Below are 14,446 nucleotides of genomic sequence, written 5' to 3'. Positions count from 1 at the left end.
CTACCTTTGCAATTGTAGCACTAATAGAATCATAGGGATCAAACAGAGGAATGAAATGCTCCCTGAACACACAATCATAACATCTTATGGCCCTGAAAATAGTTCTACCACTCCGTGTGCTACAGACACTTCACTGCTGACACCGGCGGGATCACCAGGCTTTGCTCAGTTTCATCAAATGTGTTAAAGTGACTCAGTGGATTTCAAAGCAAATGTGGAATCTGATAATTGGTATTTGTTACAAATCAACAGCTTGTCTCCACACATTAAGGCAAAAGAGTACTCTACACCAAAGAAAATGTAAATTGGGATAGAAAGTCTGTTCGGTTTTTAAATAGACTTGGTATAGTTTGCAGAAAAGAAAAAAAAATACATACATATATATATATATATATATATATATATATATATATATATATATATATAATTTTTTTTTTTTACATATATATATGTAAATATTGAGCTCATGTGTGAGAAGGACTATATGGGAAAAAAAGGATTAAGATAATTAGCTGGGACCTCTTCAACTTCCGCTTTCTCCTGTGAGTTTCCCGAGAATGATCACCAAATTTTAACAGGCTCCTTCCCCATTTATTGATCACATTTTCCCAGGCATTGTGGCAAGTGTTGCACATAAATTTTCTCCTTTATTACTTGTAATAATTCTGGAAATAAGGTATTTTTATTCCTCATTTGCAGGTAAGGAAACTGAAGGGCAACACGGAAAAATAACCTATGCAAACGCTCAAAACTAGGAAATAATAGAACAGAGAACTGTACTCAACAAGTTCAACTCCCACAAACTGCATGATTAGAACATATTATCACAGAGTTCTGAGTTCTGTTCTCTTTCTCACTTTAGAACTCTTTAGGTTTTTTTTTTTGTTTGTTTGGTTGTTTGCTTTTTTTTTCAATTGACTGTAAGAATAGAAAAGATATGACCCAGCATAGAAAAGAAGATTAAAAAATCAGTATTTTGGCAAAAAATAGATTCTGGCCTTATCAACCACTCTCTAGGTCATCTTTGGCATCTCATATAAAAGTGCAGACACAGCTCAACGAATTAAGAAGGAAAACAATGAATGAAAGACCCCTGATTTAACACTGTTAATGCCTGTGAAAAATACAACCCAGAGACAGTCACCCTTTATGAATCAAAGAGAACCTCTTCCTCTTTGATGATCCTCTAGAATAATTCAGTCTTCAAGCTTTGCTGGGGTCGGGGGAGGTAGGCTTTTGTGCTGGCAGAGATGCTGGATGGAGAAGTTGGGGAGGAACTGCGTTAGAATAGAGCAAGGAATTGGATCCTGAGCAGAGTGATGAAGGTGACACACAGAAGGGCTGCCAGCGGGTTTCAGAGATCCGTCCATGTGAGGAAGGCATCTATGTGTGGGAAATACAGCCCAGGGTGGGAATCAGATCCCCAGTGAGTTGGGCAAAACCTCCACAGTGTAATAAAATACAGCGGGAGCAGCCAGTGCAGATTGTCAAAGCTGAAATGGAGTTATCAAGGCATCTGCAAGAGGTCTGAATGGATGGTGGCAATGAAAAATTGGTTATAAACAGAGGCTTGATGAAATAAGAAAATATATTCAAGATAGCAAGAGCCAGATTTCTCACTCTTGGAAAAGAGAGTTATGGATTATAAAAGGGTTTAAGAAAAACTGGAGTAAATGATGGGGTTATACTAAAGTTGGAGGTATCAGTATGAAATCATGGTTTTCAATATATGGAAAAGGACATGGAAATAAATATTATACATGTATATATACATAGTAGATATATTCTTTGGTTGTGGTGACTGATTGGGTCTGGGAGCAATGACAGTCCAACAGCAATGAACACACATAATAACCAGATTTGGGCTTCTACATGTTATCCTTTTATTTAAAAGACTTCCTCAGAGAAATAGTTAATTCTAGATCTGGGGCAGGAAAAGTGCAAAACAAGCCCCAAACATAGTTTTCGGCCAAAAAGTAAGGAATGCTTTAAATAATTAAGGGGTAATACCTAAAGGACACACAATCAGCTTAAAAGAGCTTTCACAGGCCAAATCTAAAATAATGTCAATATTAAAATAAAGAATGATACTAATAGATTAGAACTGTTTTAATAGAGTAAGAAATCGTGAGATCACACTGATAAGAATTAAAAATATAGAATATTTGAAAGTATGATGAAAACCAGGTTATTTCTCCAGTTTCAAAATACCACTTGCCAAAATATGTAATAATCACAAAGAGATAAAGATTAACTTTATAATAAAGTCATCATCTAATGTAAGGAAGATGAACCTCAGCTATGTGTAACTCAGATATTCACACCATTGCCTAATCCCTTTTCCTGGAGTGTGGAATAGGCTTATCAAGTTGATCCTAACAAAAAGAATATGACAGGATATCAATTCCAAGATGACAACTACATGAGTAGGCTGGGAAGTGCATCTTCCCACAGGTTCTGATGCAACCACCTTCCTGATTGCCAGCTTTAGTCTAAATCCATGAAAGATTTTGAAGGAGAGACACCCAGCTAAGCTGAGCCCATAATATGTAACTCAGATAAACCAATATATAATACATATTTGTAGTTTTGAGCTTCTAAATCCTGAGGCAATTTGTTACCTAGTAGTATGAGATAATACCAATTGTGTACCTGGTATTGGGATGCTGCCATAACAAATACTTAAACCATGAGGATGTTTTTGCATTCAGACAGGGGTCTTTGAGGAGACTGTCAGAACAAAATGCCTTTAGCAAACCATTTATTGAATGTTGGACTCGGAATGTGCTGCATTTGAAGGTTTGCAGGAAAGTAAGAACATCATATTGGAAGCTATGGATGAAATATCATTATTATGGACTGACCAAAATTTTAGCAAAATTGTGGCTTGCATTTACTTGGACAATAGAAAATTGACCTAGTGACTTTTCAACAAAATGGATCTTGCTGGTTTTAAAGATCCCTGGTCTTTCCAGATGGCAAATGATAGCAAAATAAGAAGAGGTTTCTAAGCATAGATTAAATCCAGGGCACACAGGAAAGCATGGTCAAAAGATAAAGCCAGGGGAGTGCCAAAAACATTTTGCTAAGCTCTTAGAGAGATCAAGGATGGTCCATCAGCTTACTGTCTAGTCAGACAAATTCTTTCTGAATAGATTAATGGCATGCATGTCTCAAAGAGCCTCTCCAGTAAACAATAAGGATCCTAATTCATGTAAAGGCTTTGTCACTCTGGCATCTAAGTTGAATCCAAGGTAGAGAAGGATTTATTTTGAACAGACTGGTTGACTAATTCAGCAAACTCCGAGAAAAGGCATGGGGTACTCATATTACATATAAAGTTCTTAAAAAATGTTCTACATACAGAAACATCACAAGCATGGACTAAAGGAGGAGAAAAAAAGATTGTACAGTGAGAAGAGGCCGTTAGACACATTGAATTATAATGGTATGAAGCCAAATAATCAAGCTGCTTATTTGCAAGTACAAGCTATGTTTAATTGAGAAGGAAGGCTACCACTGAAGGTAGAACCAAGAGCACAGACAGTGGAACTGAGAGCCCGAGACAAATATTCCCAGGCCTTGAATCTGATCAAAGAACTTTCAACATTTACCAACTAGATTTCAGAAATGTGATGGGCCGGTAACTCTTTTATGTTGTGCATCCCACCCCCTTTTTGAACAGAAATTTCCATAGAAGTTATCTTATGCACATTTCACCACTGAATATTGTGTGTTGAGGGGTGGTAAAGAACTGGTCTCTTTGGTATCACAGGTCTACAGATCAAGAAGAATTTAATCCAAGGAGCCTTGTTTGCACCTTGATTTAAATGACGAGTTTCTGGACTTTGAACTTATGAAATAATAAGACAAAAATTTGAGCATCCTAGAAAGGCACTGAATAAATATTGTATGACAGAGTAACATAAATAACTGGGGGCAGAAGGTGGACTGTACTAAGCAGACAGTAAGAGGGCCCTCAATGATTTCAACTTCCTTGTATTCTTGGTTTTGTATAATCCTATTTCCCTGAATGTGGGCTGGACTTATTTCTAACAATTAGAAATATGGCAGAAGTGATGGGATGTCATGATTAGGTTATAAACAGATTGTGGCTTTGATCAGAGATGTTTTCTCTCTCTCTAGCTCTCTTAGATTGATCACCCTGGGAAGCCAGCTGCCAAGTTGTGAGGTAGTTCTGAAGAGAGGTCCATGCAGCAAGGGACTGGGGCCTGCCAACAACCACGTGAGTAAGCATGGAAGCAAATCCCTACCTCCCTGCTATTAAGCCTTTAGATCAGGCCATAGCCCCAGCCAATAGCTTGGCTGCAACCTCTTGAGAGACCTTGAACCAGAGGTGCCCTTATAAGCTACTCCTGGATACCCATGTTTCTGTGATACAATAAGTGGTTGCTATTTTACACTGCTAAGTTTTGGTTTATATTTTATGCAACCATAGATAACTAATACCAAACCTTTATGAAGTAACAGAAATGAACATCATTATTAATGGGACAAATCAAAACCATGTTTCACTTGATAGGATCCAACCTTTGCGATGCACCTAACAAAGGTGCATATGCTGAATTAACATGTGAGGAAACATCAGAACTACCCACTGTAAGGGAGATTCTTTAAACAAAATGTCAAGAAATCTTCAAAACTGTTAGTCAAGAAAGTTAAGAAAAGGTGAGGAACTGTTCCAGATTGAAGGAAACAAAAGAGACCTGGCATTTAAATGCAATAGATGATGTTGACCTTGAAAGTGTTTTTATATAAGATATTATTGAATCAATTGATGAAGCCTGGATGGGATCTAAGTATTAATTTGCAATAATTCATTAGAGTAGATTTCCTGACTTTGATCCATGTGTTTTGATTATACAAGGATAATGTCTTTATTTGTAGAATGCAGCCAATTCTGTCTCTAACCTCCTGACAAAAACTTTGTTTATGGGACACAGAGGGAGACCGATGATAGTTTACCTGTTCCTACTGTGCCACTTGAGATGTTCCCTGTGGACAAGACTAGCACATGGGATAAGATAATATATCTGCTTTATCATTTTTGGTTTCTATCCCTATGTCACTTTTGTGAAAGCAAGAAAATGTGGAGATTTATACACATTTATGAATTATTATAATGATATAATACATTAATGTTAATATAGTCACAGCTTTCTATTTCCTTCTTAGAATTCTGCTAAGTATGACCATGTAGAAAATATTCTCTGTTTAATAACCTATTAAAAACGCTACCAAAAATTACATCTTAGCATTTATCCCCAAACTTCATGTAAAACAAAAGAGTTCATATTAAAAAAAAAAATAGGGGTGCATGTTAATAGAAGTTGTATTAAGCCAGCAGTGTAATTTCCTTTAAGTGTACCTTGTTTTATTTCACTTAAACTTTTTTTATGGCATTGGATAAAAGATGTGTACCTCTCAAAGTTTGTTTTAATTAGGGACACTCAATCTCAACTTAATATATTATAATATAATATAATATAATATAATATAATATAATGTAATGTAATGTAATGTAATATAATGTAATATAGTATAATATAATATAATATAATATAATATAATATAATATAATATAATATAATATAATATAATATAATATAATATAATAAAGTATAATATATACATTCCAAAGTCTTAACCAGCTCATCTGCGATTGAAACTAAATTAAAGTTCCCAAAGACATTTTAAAAGCCACTAACCCTAGCAAAAAGCTATAATTGATTGCAATTAATTTTGTTCTACAGAGCCTTGGAGTCATTCCTATTTTCTGATACATAGAAGTTAAGTGTTCACATAAAAACAAAGATCAAATAGCAAACAGTTCTGCATGAAGTTATTGTAATGGTTAAATTAAATAGGGAATGCAAGTCTCTAGTTAGATCACCTGGCCCTTCACTAGTGCTCAGGAAATGGTAGGTTTTACTACATAAATTATGATTCAGAATTGACATCTATAAAATGTGTCATAGAGACCTGGTCACTAATAACCCAATCAGCTGCCTCAAAATGGCTTAGCTCAGGCAGAGGAAGATAATGCAAGTAGGAATATGGATTTGAAGATGTTAAAACTGTCAGCACACTTGGAAAAGTTACTTAAACTGCACACTCTATCAATACATAATCACCAGATATTAAAGAGGGCACATTACCATAATTCATTGTTACTCTAGTGATCTTAAAGAATTAAGACCACATTCATAACAACCAAATTTTTCTCCAAGGAGTAACTTTGAGTTGGGAAATGTCTGGATCATTAAGTAATTTCCTTAGATCAGAGTAAAAGCGCTTTATCTATGAATATCATTTCCATGGCATATTGGATATCGTATAAGTTAGTAACAAAATGACCTGTCTCTTAAACAATTCATAGATTCTCTAGAATTTTCTTCAACTTTCAGGACTAAATATATTCCACAGTCTTACAAGTCTTAAATATTGATTTTCCTCTGAAATCTTTCCCCACCCTGATCACCACCATCTGTCCTTTGTACAGTTATGTTCTTTGTAATTTTCACGTTAGTTAATTTTCATTCCGAGATTAATTGTTCATCATATTTTCAGACGTACAATCCACTATTGCTAAATTGACATTTGCATAATAAACTTTGTTACTATTCCAATATTTCTTGATATTTTGTATTATTATAGAAAATAAGGTATTTTACTATACATATTAAATTGGTTGATCCTTCTCTTTTATTGAAAATGAAATAGCAACATTCTCAATTACTGGGAGAGGACAGTTAGTTCGTAGAGAATATCCCAAACACATACATAAAACTGACAGTGAAATTTACTTCGACAATACTATACTGTCTAATATATCATGATGAGCTCCATCTGGTCTTGGAGGCAGGAATTGCCTAGATGGGATGTGGGGAAAAGTGAGAAAAGGATACTTTTTGGACAAAGGGACTTAGAGCAATGCAGCATGTGGTGAGAAGGGTGAGCTTGGGAACGGAGTTCAGGGGTCTAAGAATATTGATGCGATGCCTGGAATGCACAGTAGGTTTTTGTTAGCTTTAGGTTTGTCCTGTACATGCAAAAACAACAAATACCAGAATTCTAACGGTTCTCCTGTGTTACTTGATTATATGTATATAGGCAGGATTGTGGGGAATGGCGAAAGTAGTGCATGGTAGATATTAAATTCTAATATTTAATTTGTATGTGATGTTTATGCTTTTTAGTATTTATTGGAAATGAGCATATTATGTTAAACGTAAACCAAGAATACCTGGGTGAATTCATAGCATGTGATCTCGTTTCATAGTCTAAAGAAATACTACTCTGTCATTAAAAATAAATAAATGCATAAAAAGAATGGGTACATTGAAAATAAGTTTAAGTATTTACTGGAGTCCTTTGAATAACCAATGAGATATATCAATTATGGTCCATGGAAAAAACATTTTAAAGAATATATTCATCCATAGATCTTTCTGATACCTCAGAGCATCACAGCAAATTATGTCTCAGCCCATTAGCACACAAAAGCTATTTTGCTCTCTCCCTCCCCTAAGGCTTGCCTGATTTCCCAGATTTATTTCTCTCTTCAGGCACTAGCTGTGAGCTCCTTACATAAGGGGCTCAGACTCTGGAGCTACTCTTTATCCTAATTAGCATAACAAAAGACCTAATTGTTTATCTAATAAGGAAGAATTTTCTAATACTGTAGAGGGGTGTATATGTTTGCTTTAAGGATGCTGTTTTAATAATAAAGAGTTGATGAGGATCATAAATTCATGTAAATATCTCCAATTTACATGAAGTCAGCACTGGGTTAAACCATTAATTACTAAATAGCATTGACTTCTTAAAAGTCATACTTTTTCTCAAAAATATTATGTCCATTTTTCTCCCCCTGTAAAATCAAGGCACACTTTTTAAAAATTACTCTCCCCCATTTCCAGAGACTACTTTCTAATAAGATGTCTTCCAGTTTTACATCTCCATCTCCAGAAACCATAGAACCGCATGAAAGAGGCGGCTCAAAAAATGCAGTAGAAACTGAGTAACAGATATGCAGCTTTGAGTATGCACATACAAATTTTAAATATAAGTGAGCTACTCTCAGCTGATTTCTCAGGTCAAGGAGAGAATACATCTTTGAATGCCTGACAAGGTCACGGACACAATTTCAAGTGCATTTATGGTAAATCCATATGACAAGTCCTATAGCCAGTAACCTGCTTCTGCCCTCAGGGTACTCTGTGCAACCTTCCTTATGTGTCTGGGATGATTGTAGGGTCAGCAGAAGCCCTCTGAAGAATGTCAGACTTAGAAAATTCTAACAATGGCCTACATATGAGTTTCAAGTTATAACCTAGAAGTGATGAGTACCTTTATCTTACAAATGTGCTAGAAACTAGAATTTGAAATAAATTGAGGGATTGACAGTGGTGACTGAGTAATAAACATTATTGATTTAAAATTGTCATTAAAGCTGAAAATCTTAACTCATTGACCTTAAAATACATACTCGTATTATAGGACTTTGTAAATTTAGGTTATTACAGAAATGTAAATTTATAGTATTAATAATTAAGAATGATGATGATACATTAACCTAATTGTAAATTTATTCTAGTAAGGACTTCATAATGATATGTGTTTCCTAGTGAGACAGCTTAACTACTGTGGGTTACCTATAGCTGTACAGAAAACAATACCATCCTTCTGGAATCTCTATTGATAGGTACGAAGGATGCAACACACCCCTTTCTGGACCACTTCCAGACCCGGATGCGATATTCACTTTGGATAATATACTTTGAGCCAATAATTACTACATGGTATTTGGTGGGTATGGTAATTACTCCCCAGCATTTTGTAGATATCTGGAATTATAATGACAATCAATTTCAGTACAAAGTGAGTTTTATACGTACAGAACAGAGGAATTCCATGAGTTCAGGGAAACACAAATATTGGAAAATAGTGAAGAATCTTATATACCTTAGATATTTACATATCTATTTATATCTTTAGAATGGAGCAGAAAGGAAATAAAAAATAACTAAACAGAAAAAAAGTTGAAAAAAGTAAATGGAAATAGTTGTGTCCCTTATACTGAAAGAATAATTTTCTAGGTTACAAATAAGATGTTTATATCAACCTTCAGAAAACAAATTTTGAAAAGGCCTCGTAGCATATGACAAAATTTTGATTTGTCTACTCACCCACAGGAGACATTTCTGGGACACTAGCAACATAAGGTCCATCCAAAAACTTTGGCTCATTATCATTAATATCCTGTACTTTGATGATGAATTCTGATTCAGGTTCCAGGGGCTTCCTGGTTTCTATGTCTACAGCCTGAGCACGGAGTGTGTAGAAAGGTTTTTCTTCTCTATCCAGGCTCCTTATTGCATGGATGTCCCCTGTAGTTTCATCAATGGTAAAAACGGTGCCAGCACCATCTCCTGAGAGGGTGTATTTAACAGTGCCCTCTCCCTTATCCAAGTCTGAATGGAGCTTCAGGGAGGGAGGAAGGGAGGAAGAGAAAGAGGGAAGGGGAGAGAGAGAGAAAGAGAGAGAGAGAGAGAGAGAGAGAGAGAGAGAGAGAGAATAAAGACCATTAAAGTGGTGATCCTATGTTAAAAATCCATACTTATGGTATAATTTTTTTTAATAAGAAGTGTTAAACAAAAACCTTATGATACTTTATCCTTGTTTCCTCCCCCCCACTAATGTTTTGATCATAAACATTTTAAACAGACACCAAAAAAAGTTTGAAAAAAGCATGGTGAACACTTACAGTATATCCCAAATATTCCACCATACACCTTTTCATCTACTTGACTGATCACATGGATAGCTTACATATCTGTCCTCCCATTCATACTCTGTCAATCCATCTTATTTCTCAATGCATTCAGGGATCAAAAGCATAGCCCCCCAATACATCAGCATGCATAAACACAAGTGTGAACCTTTACATATATTCTTTTATATACTTCTCATATACTTTTGAGAATAAAATTTTCATAAAATGAAATGCACAAAACTTAAGTGTACTTATTGTTTCATTTTAAATGATGGTTGTAATTAAAATAAAATTGGTCATAAATACCAAATCATAAATTCTCTAAATAGCCTGAAAATAGAAATAAAGGACCTGAATTTAGTGGGAGATAAGATAAGGAAGTGAGAAAACATTGAGCCTTTTCATTTGGAAGGAGAGGAGAGTTTTGGCAGAGGAGGACAGTTTCAGTTATGTATGGCATTTTAACAGACTCATGCCTTTCAATGAGTTAGTCAATATTACTCATCCAAATAATGGGTAGAATCACTGATAATCCTTTCAGATTCACAGACAAATGGCATGTTATAATTCATTCTATGTGCTTGAAAACTTATAGAAACATTTTATACTTCTGCTATTTTCTTTTGAAATTCAACACATGTATAATGCACTATTATAGCTTGGAATAAGATACAATAAATAGCATAGGGGAGAGGACCAAAGAGAAGAGAAATTATCACTGTGACACTGTTTCAAACTGGAGTGCAAGAATGAATAGAAGACAGAAATAGTCATGGAGACCTATAAATTATCCAAAATGAATAAATATATGTTAAATATATTAAACTAATAAATGTTATAATTATTTAAGAACATGTATACTTTCATAAATACATATTTTTATAAATACAATAAAATTTATATTTTGAATAAATTATATAGAATATATTCTTATAAATAATATGTTTTGTTTTTCATTCAGATGTTGATCTAAAATGTTTTAAACTATTCTCACTCATTTGGGTATTGCCATCTGATTTTCACTGTCCCAGTTGTTTTTTTTGTTTTGTTTTGTTTTTCGTTTGTTTGTTTTTTAAAGCTCATTTCAATCAAAAGATCAGCCAAAGGAAAAGTGTTAAACTTTTAAGGTGCTCATAACCATTTGGGCTGAGCATATACTGTATGCTTTCACTTGTATGTGGAATCTAAAAACAAAAGAAAACAAGGAAACTAACCAAAAACACTCATAGAAACAGAGACCAAAGGGATGGTCACCAGAAGGGAGGGGGTGGGAAGATGGGTGAAAGGGACACGGCAATATAGTTAACGATATTTTGGTAAGTTTACACAGTGACAGATGAGTACTAGAATTACTGGGTGATCACATGGTAAGGTATAAAAATGTCAAATCAGTATATTGTACACTTGAAACGAAAATAACCAATATAAGATTGTATACCAGATGTACTTAAATAAGAAAAAGTAACTACATTTTAAAAAACTGCATACAAGCACAGCTTTCCTGCAAAATTATGGGTAAGAATGAGTTCTGTTTTTCTCAATGTTTCAACATCAGAAAAAGCTTTAAAATATATTTTAAGTTATATAAGTATTATTTTGCAAATTGACTTTTTGGTATTAGTATTAGCAATATCAAAACACAAAATCATAAACTCAACTGTCATTACATCCTTGCTTTTATACTCAACATTCTGGTTAAAGTTCAGTAAAATAACATCATCCTTCAAATTAATGTTATTAAAATCAATTTATTTATTTTGAAAATGTATATTTACTTCAAAATTTGCTCTTAAAATATATTTGTATAACAGAATATGCCGATTTAGATTTGGGTAAGTGATACAATTTTAAAAATGAGAAGGCAATAAGAGGCACTAGGTTTTGATTTTTCTTTAAGTTTCTGTATATTTTGCTCAAGTCTAAGGAAAATGCTATGAATGACAAGAGGAAGCCCCCACCCCAATATTTTACAAACAGCTGTGAAGCATAAAACATTTCAAGCATAAAATCAAGCCACAGATACATCTTTGAACTTAGGATTTTGAAATTACAATTTTTATGCATACTATTAAAGATATTCAACATAGTGGGTATTCCTTTTGCTTTTAAATTTATCTGAAGATAAGAGACAGGCAAAAGCTCGATGCAAAAGCAATGACTTTATAAACTGAATCCATTTTGCCAATGGCTCAAAATATATGTGGTAATATTGTAGAAACCAAGTAAAAATTCTAAGTAGGTTTTTACAATGAGATGCAAGGAGAGTTACCCCAAAATCTTCATTTAGCTAAAATCAGAACCATTTTCTTGTCAAACTGACACAATAAAAAAGCAAATGTATTTTCAGTTCTATCCAAATTCCAAATTAAATTCAGTTGCTGTTACTCCTTACTCTTCCAACTTTTTCTTCTAATGTAAATCTCAGTTTTGTAGAGATTAAAGCTTCAAAGAAATATGTGAAAATATGTTCACATTTGAACTGAAAGTGAACTTGATTAATGTAAAACTCTTGAGAGGATTAGAATTTGTATAGTAGTTCACTGAACGATAATATCTTAAAGGAGATCACATACAATAACCTGCATTGACGGGCAATATTTAAAATTAGTTATTTAATGTTGACTGAATGAGGTACATGGGTGACTAATTTAAAATATAGGGGTTTCTCCAACATCAATACTAATATTAAATAAATGATGTTGGCCTGATATTGGGTTTTGTAGAATTTTCCTCATATCACGTAAAATAATTTGAATAGAGGATATTATAAATTTAAATAAAATCCCCATTATCTTCTTACCGTCTTTTATTATTTTATACACTTTTAGTTACACATATTTATATATAAATGAATGTATATAAGTATATACATATCTGACAAGGGTATACATATGTAAATATATTTATATTTTTTTTTATTTATATAATATTTTCTGATTGCATACACTATATACAATAGTTAAAAATGAGAAATGAGTCAATTTTTTCAATAACAATATACTGTAATAATTTTTAGAGTCATTTGAAATTCTTCAAAATCATTTTTTAATGTCTGTATTATATTCATTCAAGGAAGTCAATGGGTTTTGCTTATCTCTGCATTAACATTGTAACCAGAAGGAAAGTGTGTGTGTGTGTGTGTGTGTGTTTGTGTGTGTGTGTGTGTGTTCTACTGTTTAGTTCCTTAAAATAAAAGGATAATTTTTGGATCAAACATATAATTTTCATGAATCAAAAATTTTTGAATCTTGAATGATTCTATACATTGATCTCTATGACAATTTTATTTTTTCACTCTTTCAGTAAGGGAATTCCGGCTTAGCTTACACTGAAAAGCTCATTCTTTGTTCCTTTGCATAAAGAAGGAGGGAAGGGAACAGAAGGAAGATTCCTATGCTTTCTTTGCCTCATCTTTGTGTTGTGCTAACTAGAAAAATCACGTGGTGCCATGTAACACAGAGGCTTTAAGCAGCACATCCAGCAAGCTAACAATTCCATTCAGTTATTCTCCTTTATAGACATTTAAAAATAACAGCAAGAAATGTTTCTTATTTAAATTAATTTTAAAAAGCTGCTTCTGAGTAGGTGCTGACTCTATTTACTGACTGAATTGCTGCCAACTCCAATAAAATAATCTTTTAGTATTGACGCTTAAAATAAAATTTGTCCCAGAAAAAACGTCCCATAAATGATGGATATAGAAACATGCACTGTCCCGATCGTTGTTCTAGGGAAGTGGTGTAGTTATTTCCTGATGTTTTCCAAGTCATGTCAGATGGAGCGTAAAAATGAGCTGCCAAAAGAAGCTTAAAAAAGATACTGAGGACAAGCTTCAGAGTGCAAGCAAATCTGAATTCTAGTGCTTAAAAGTTTTGAGAAAGCTTATCTAAAGTTAAGTATTTACTAGCAGCTCTCTGATTATATTTTAGAAACTGCTGCACAGAAGAAGGGATTTATTCTTATTTGCTCTAGGGTGAAAAGTGCACATAAGAATAGAAAATGCTTTTTATATTATTATGTCCAGCAGTGATTTTATTTTCATTCGCTATTTGCAAAAGTATGGGTGGTTGCTAGCCATGGAGAGATAATGGGATATGTTGGAAGGAGAAACTGTTTTATTTACATACAGGATTCATTCAGATAAACTACAAAAATGAGTATAAGAAAACTTTATGAGAGTTTCTTCTTTGGCTGAAATAATTTCATTTTGTACAACACAAACTACTTTTCCCAGATTCTTCCTTGGTGAACTTATAAAATACTTAGTGTTTTCTTTTTTGTAGTTGTTCAGTTTCCTGTTAATGCCTATTCTGTTCTTAAGACCATCACAATGGCCATTAAATGATCTACAAAGCCATTAGATTATTTTTAAGGCATTGTTTATTGACAAAAGAAGACCAGACCCAAAGATGATTTATAACTCTGTCTGAGTAATGGTATAATGCAAAATTTCTTTCTGAAGCCACTGAATGCTCAAGAATATTTGATATTCTATTCAATTCTACTCTCTGAGGGGACTCATTTGTTCTTCCTAGCTTGATTGTTGCCATTTGAGCAAGAGGAGTACTATTTTACAAAGCTGGGAATTCCCTTTAACAGCCCAATGTGAGTTGAGAACCCCCATGCCTGGGTTACAGACCCAAAGCT

The 14,446-nt window shown here is 33.7% G+C and overlaps 1 protein-coding gene across 4 annotated transcripts in view; it reads right to left on the bottom strand.

Annotated features, from left to right (window-relative positions):
- CDH12 (cadherin 12) overlaps positions 1-14,446 on the bottom strand; it is an 877,868-nt gene that overhangs the window by 159,192 nt on the left and 704,230 nt on the right. For all 4 annotated transcript variants that reach the window (XM_074329051.1, XM_074329054.1, XM_074329053.1 and 1 more), the window contains one exon: positions 9,213-9,507. In XM_074329051.1, coding sequence (XP_074185152.1) covers positions 9,213-9,507 — 295 coding nt within the window. The remainder of the gene's footprint in view (positions 1-9,212; positions 9,508-14,446) is intronic.

The sequence above is a fragment of the Rhinolophus sinicus genome, linkage group LG03 (assembly GCF_036562045.2).
Source record: "Rhinolophus sinicus isolate RSC01 linkage group LG03, ASM3656204v1, whole genome shotgun sequence".
NCBI classification, from domain to species: Eukaryota; Metazoa; Chordata; class Mammalia; order Chiroptera; family Rhinolophidae; genus Rhinolophus; species Rhinolophus sinicus.
The sequence above is the reverse complement of the archived record's forward strand: the minus strand, read 5'-3'. Positions and strand labels throughout refer to the sequence as shown.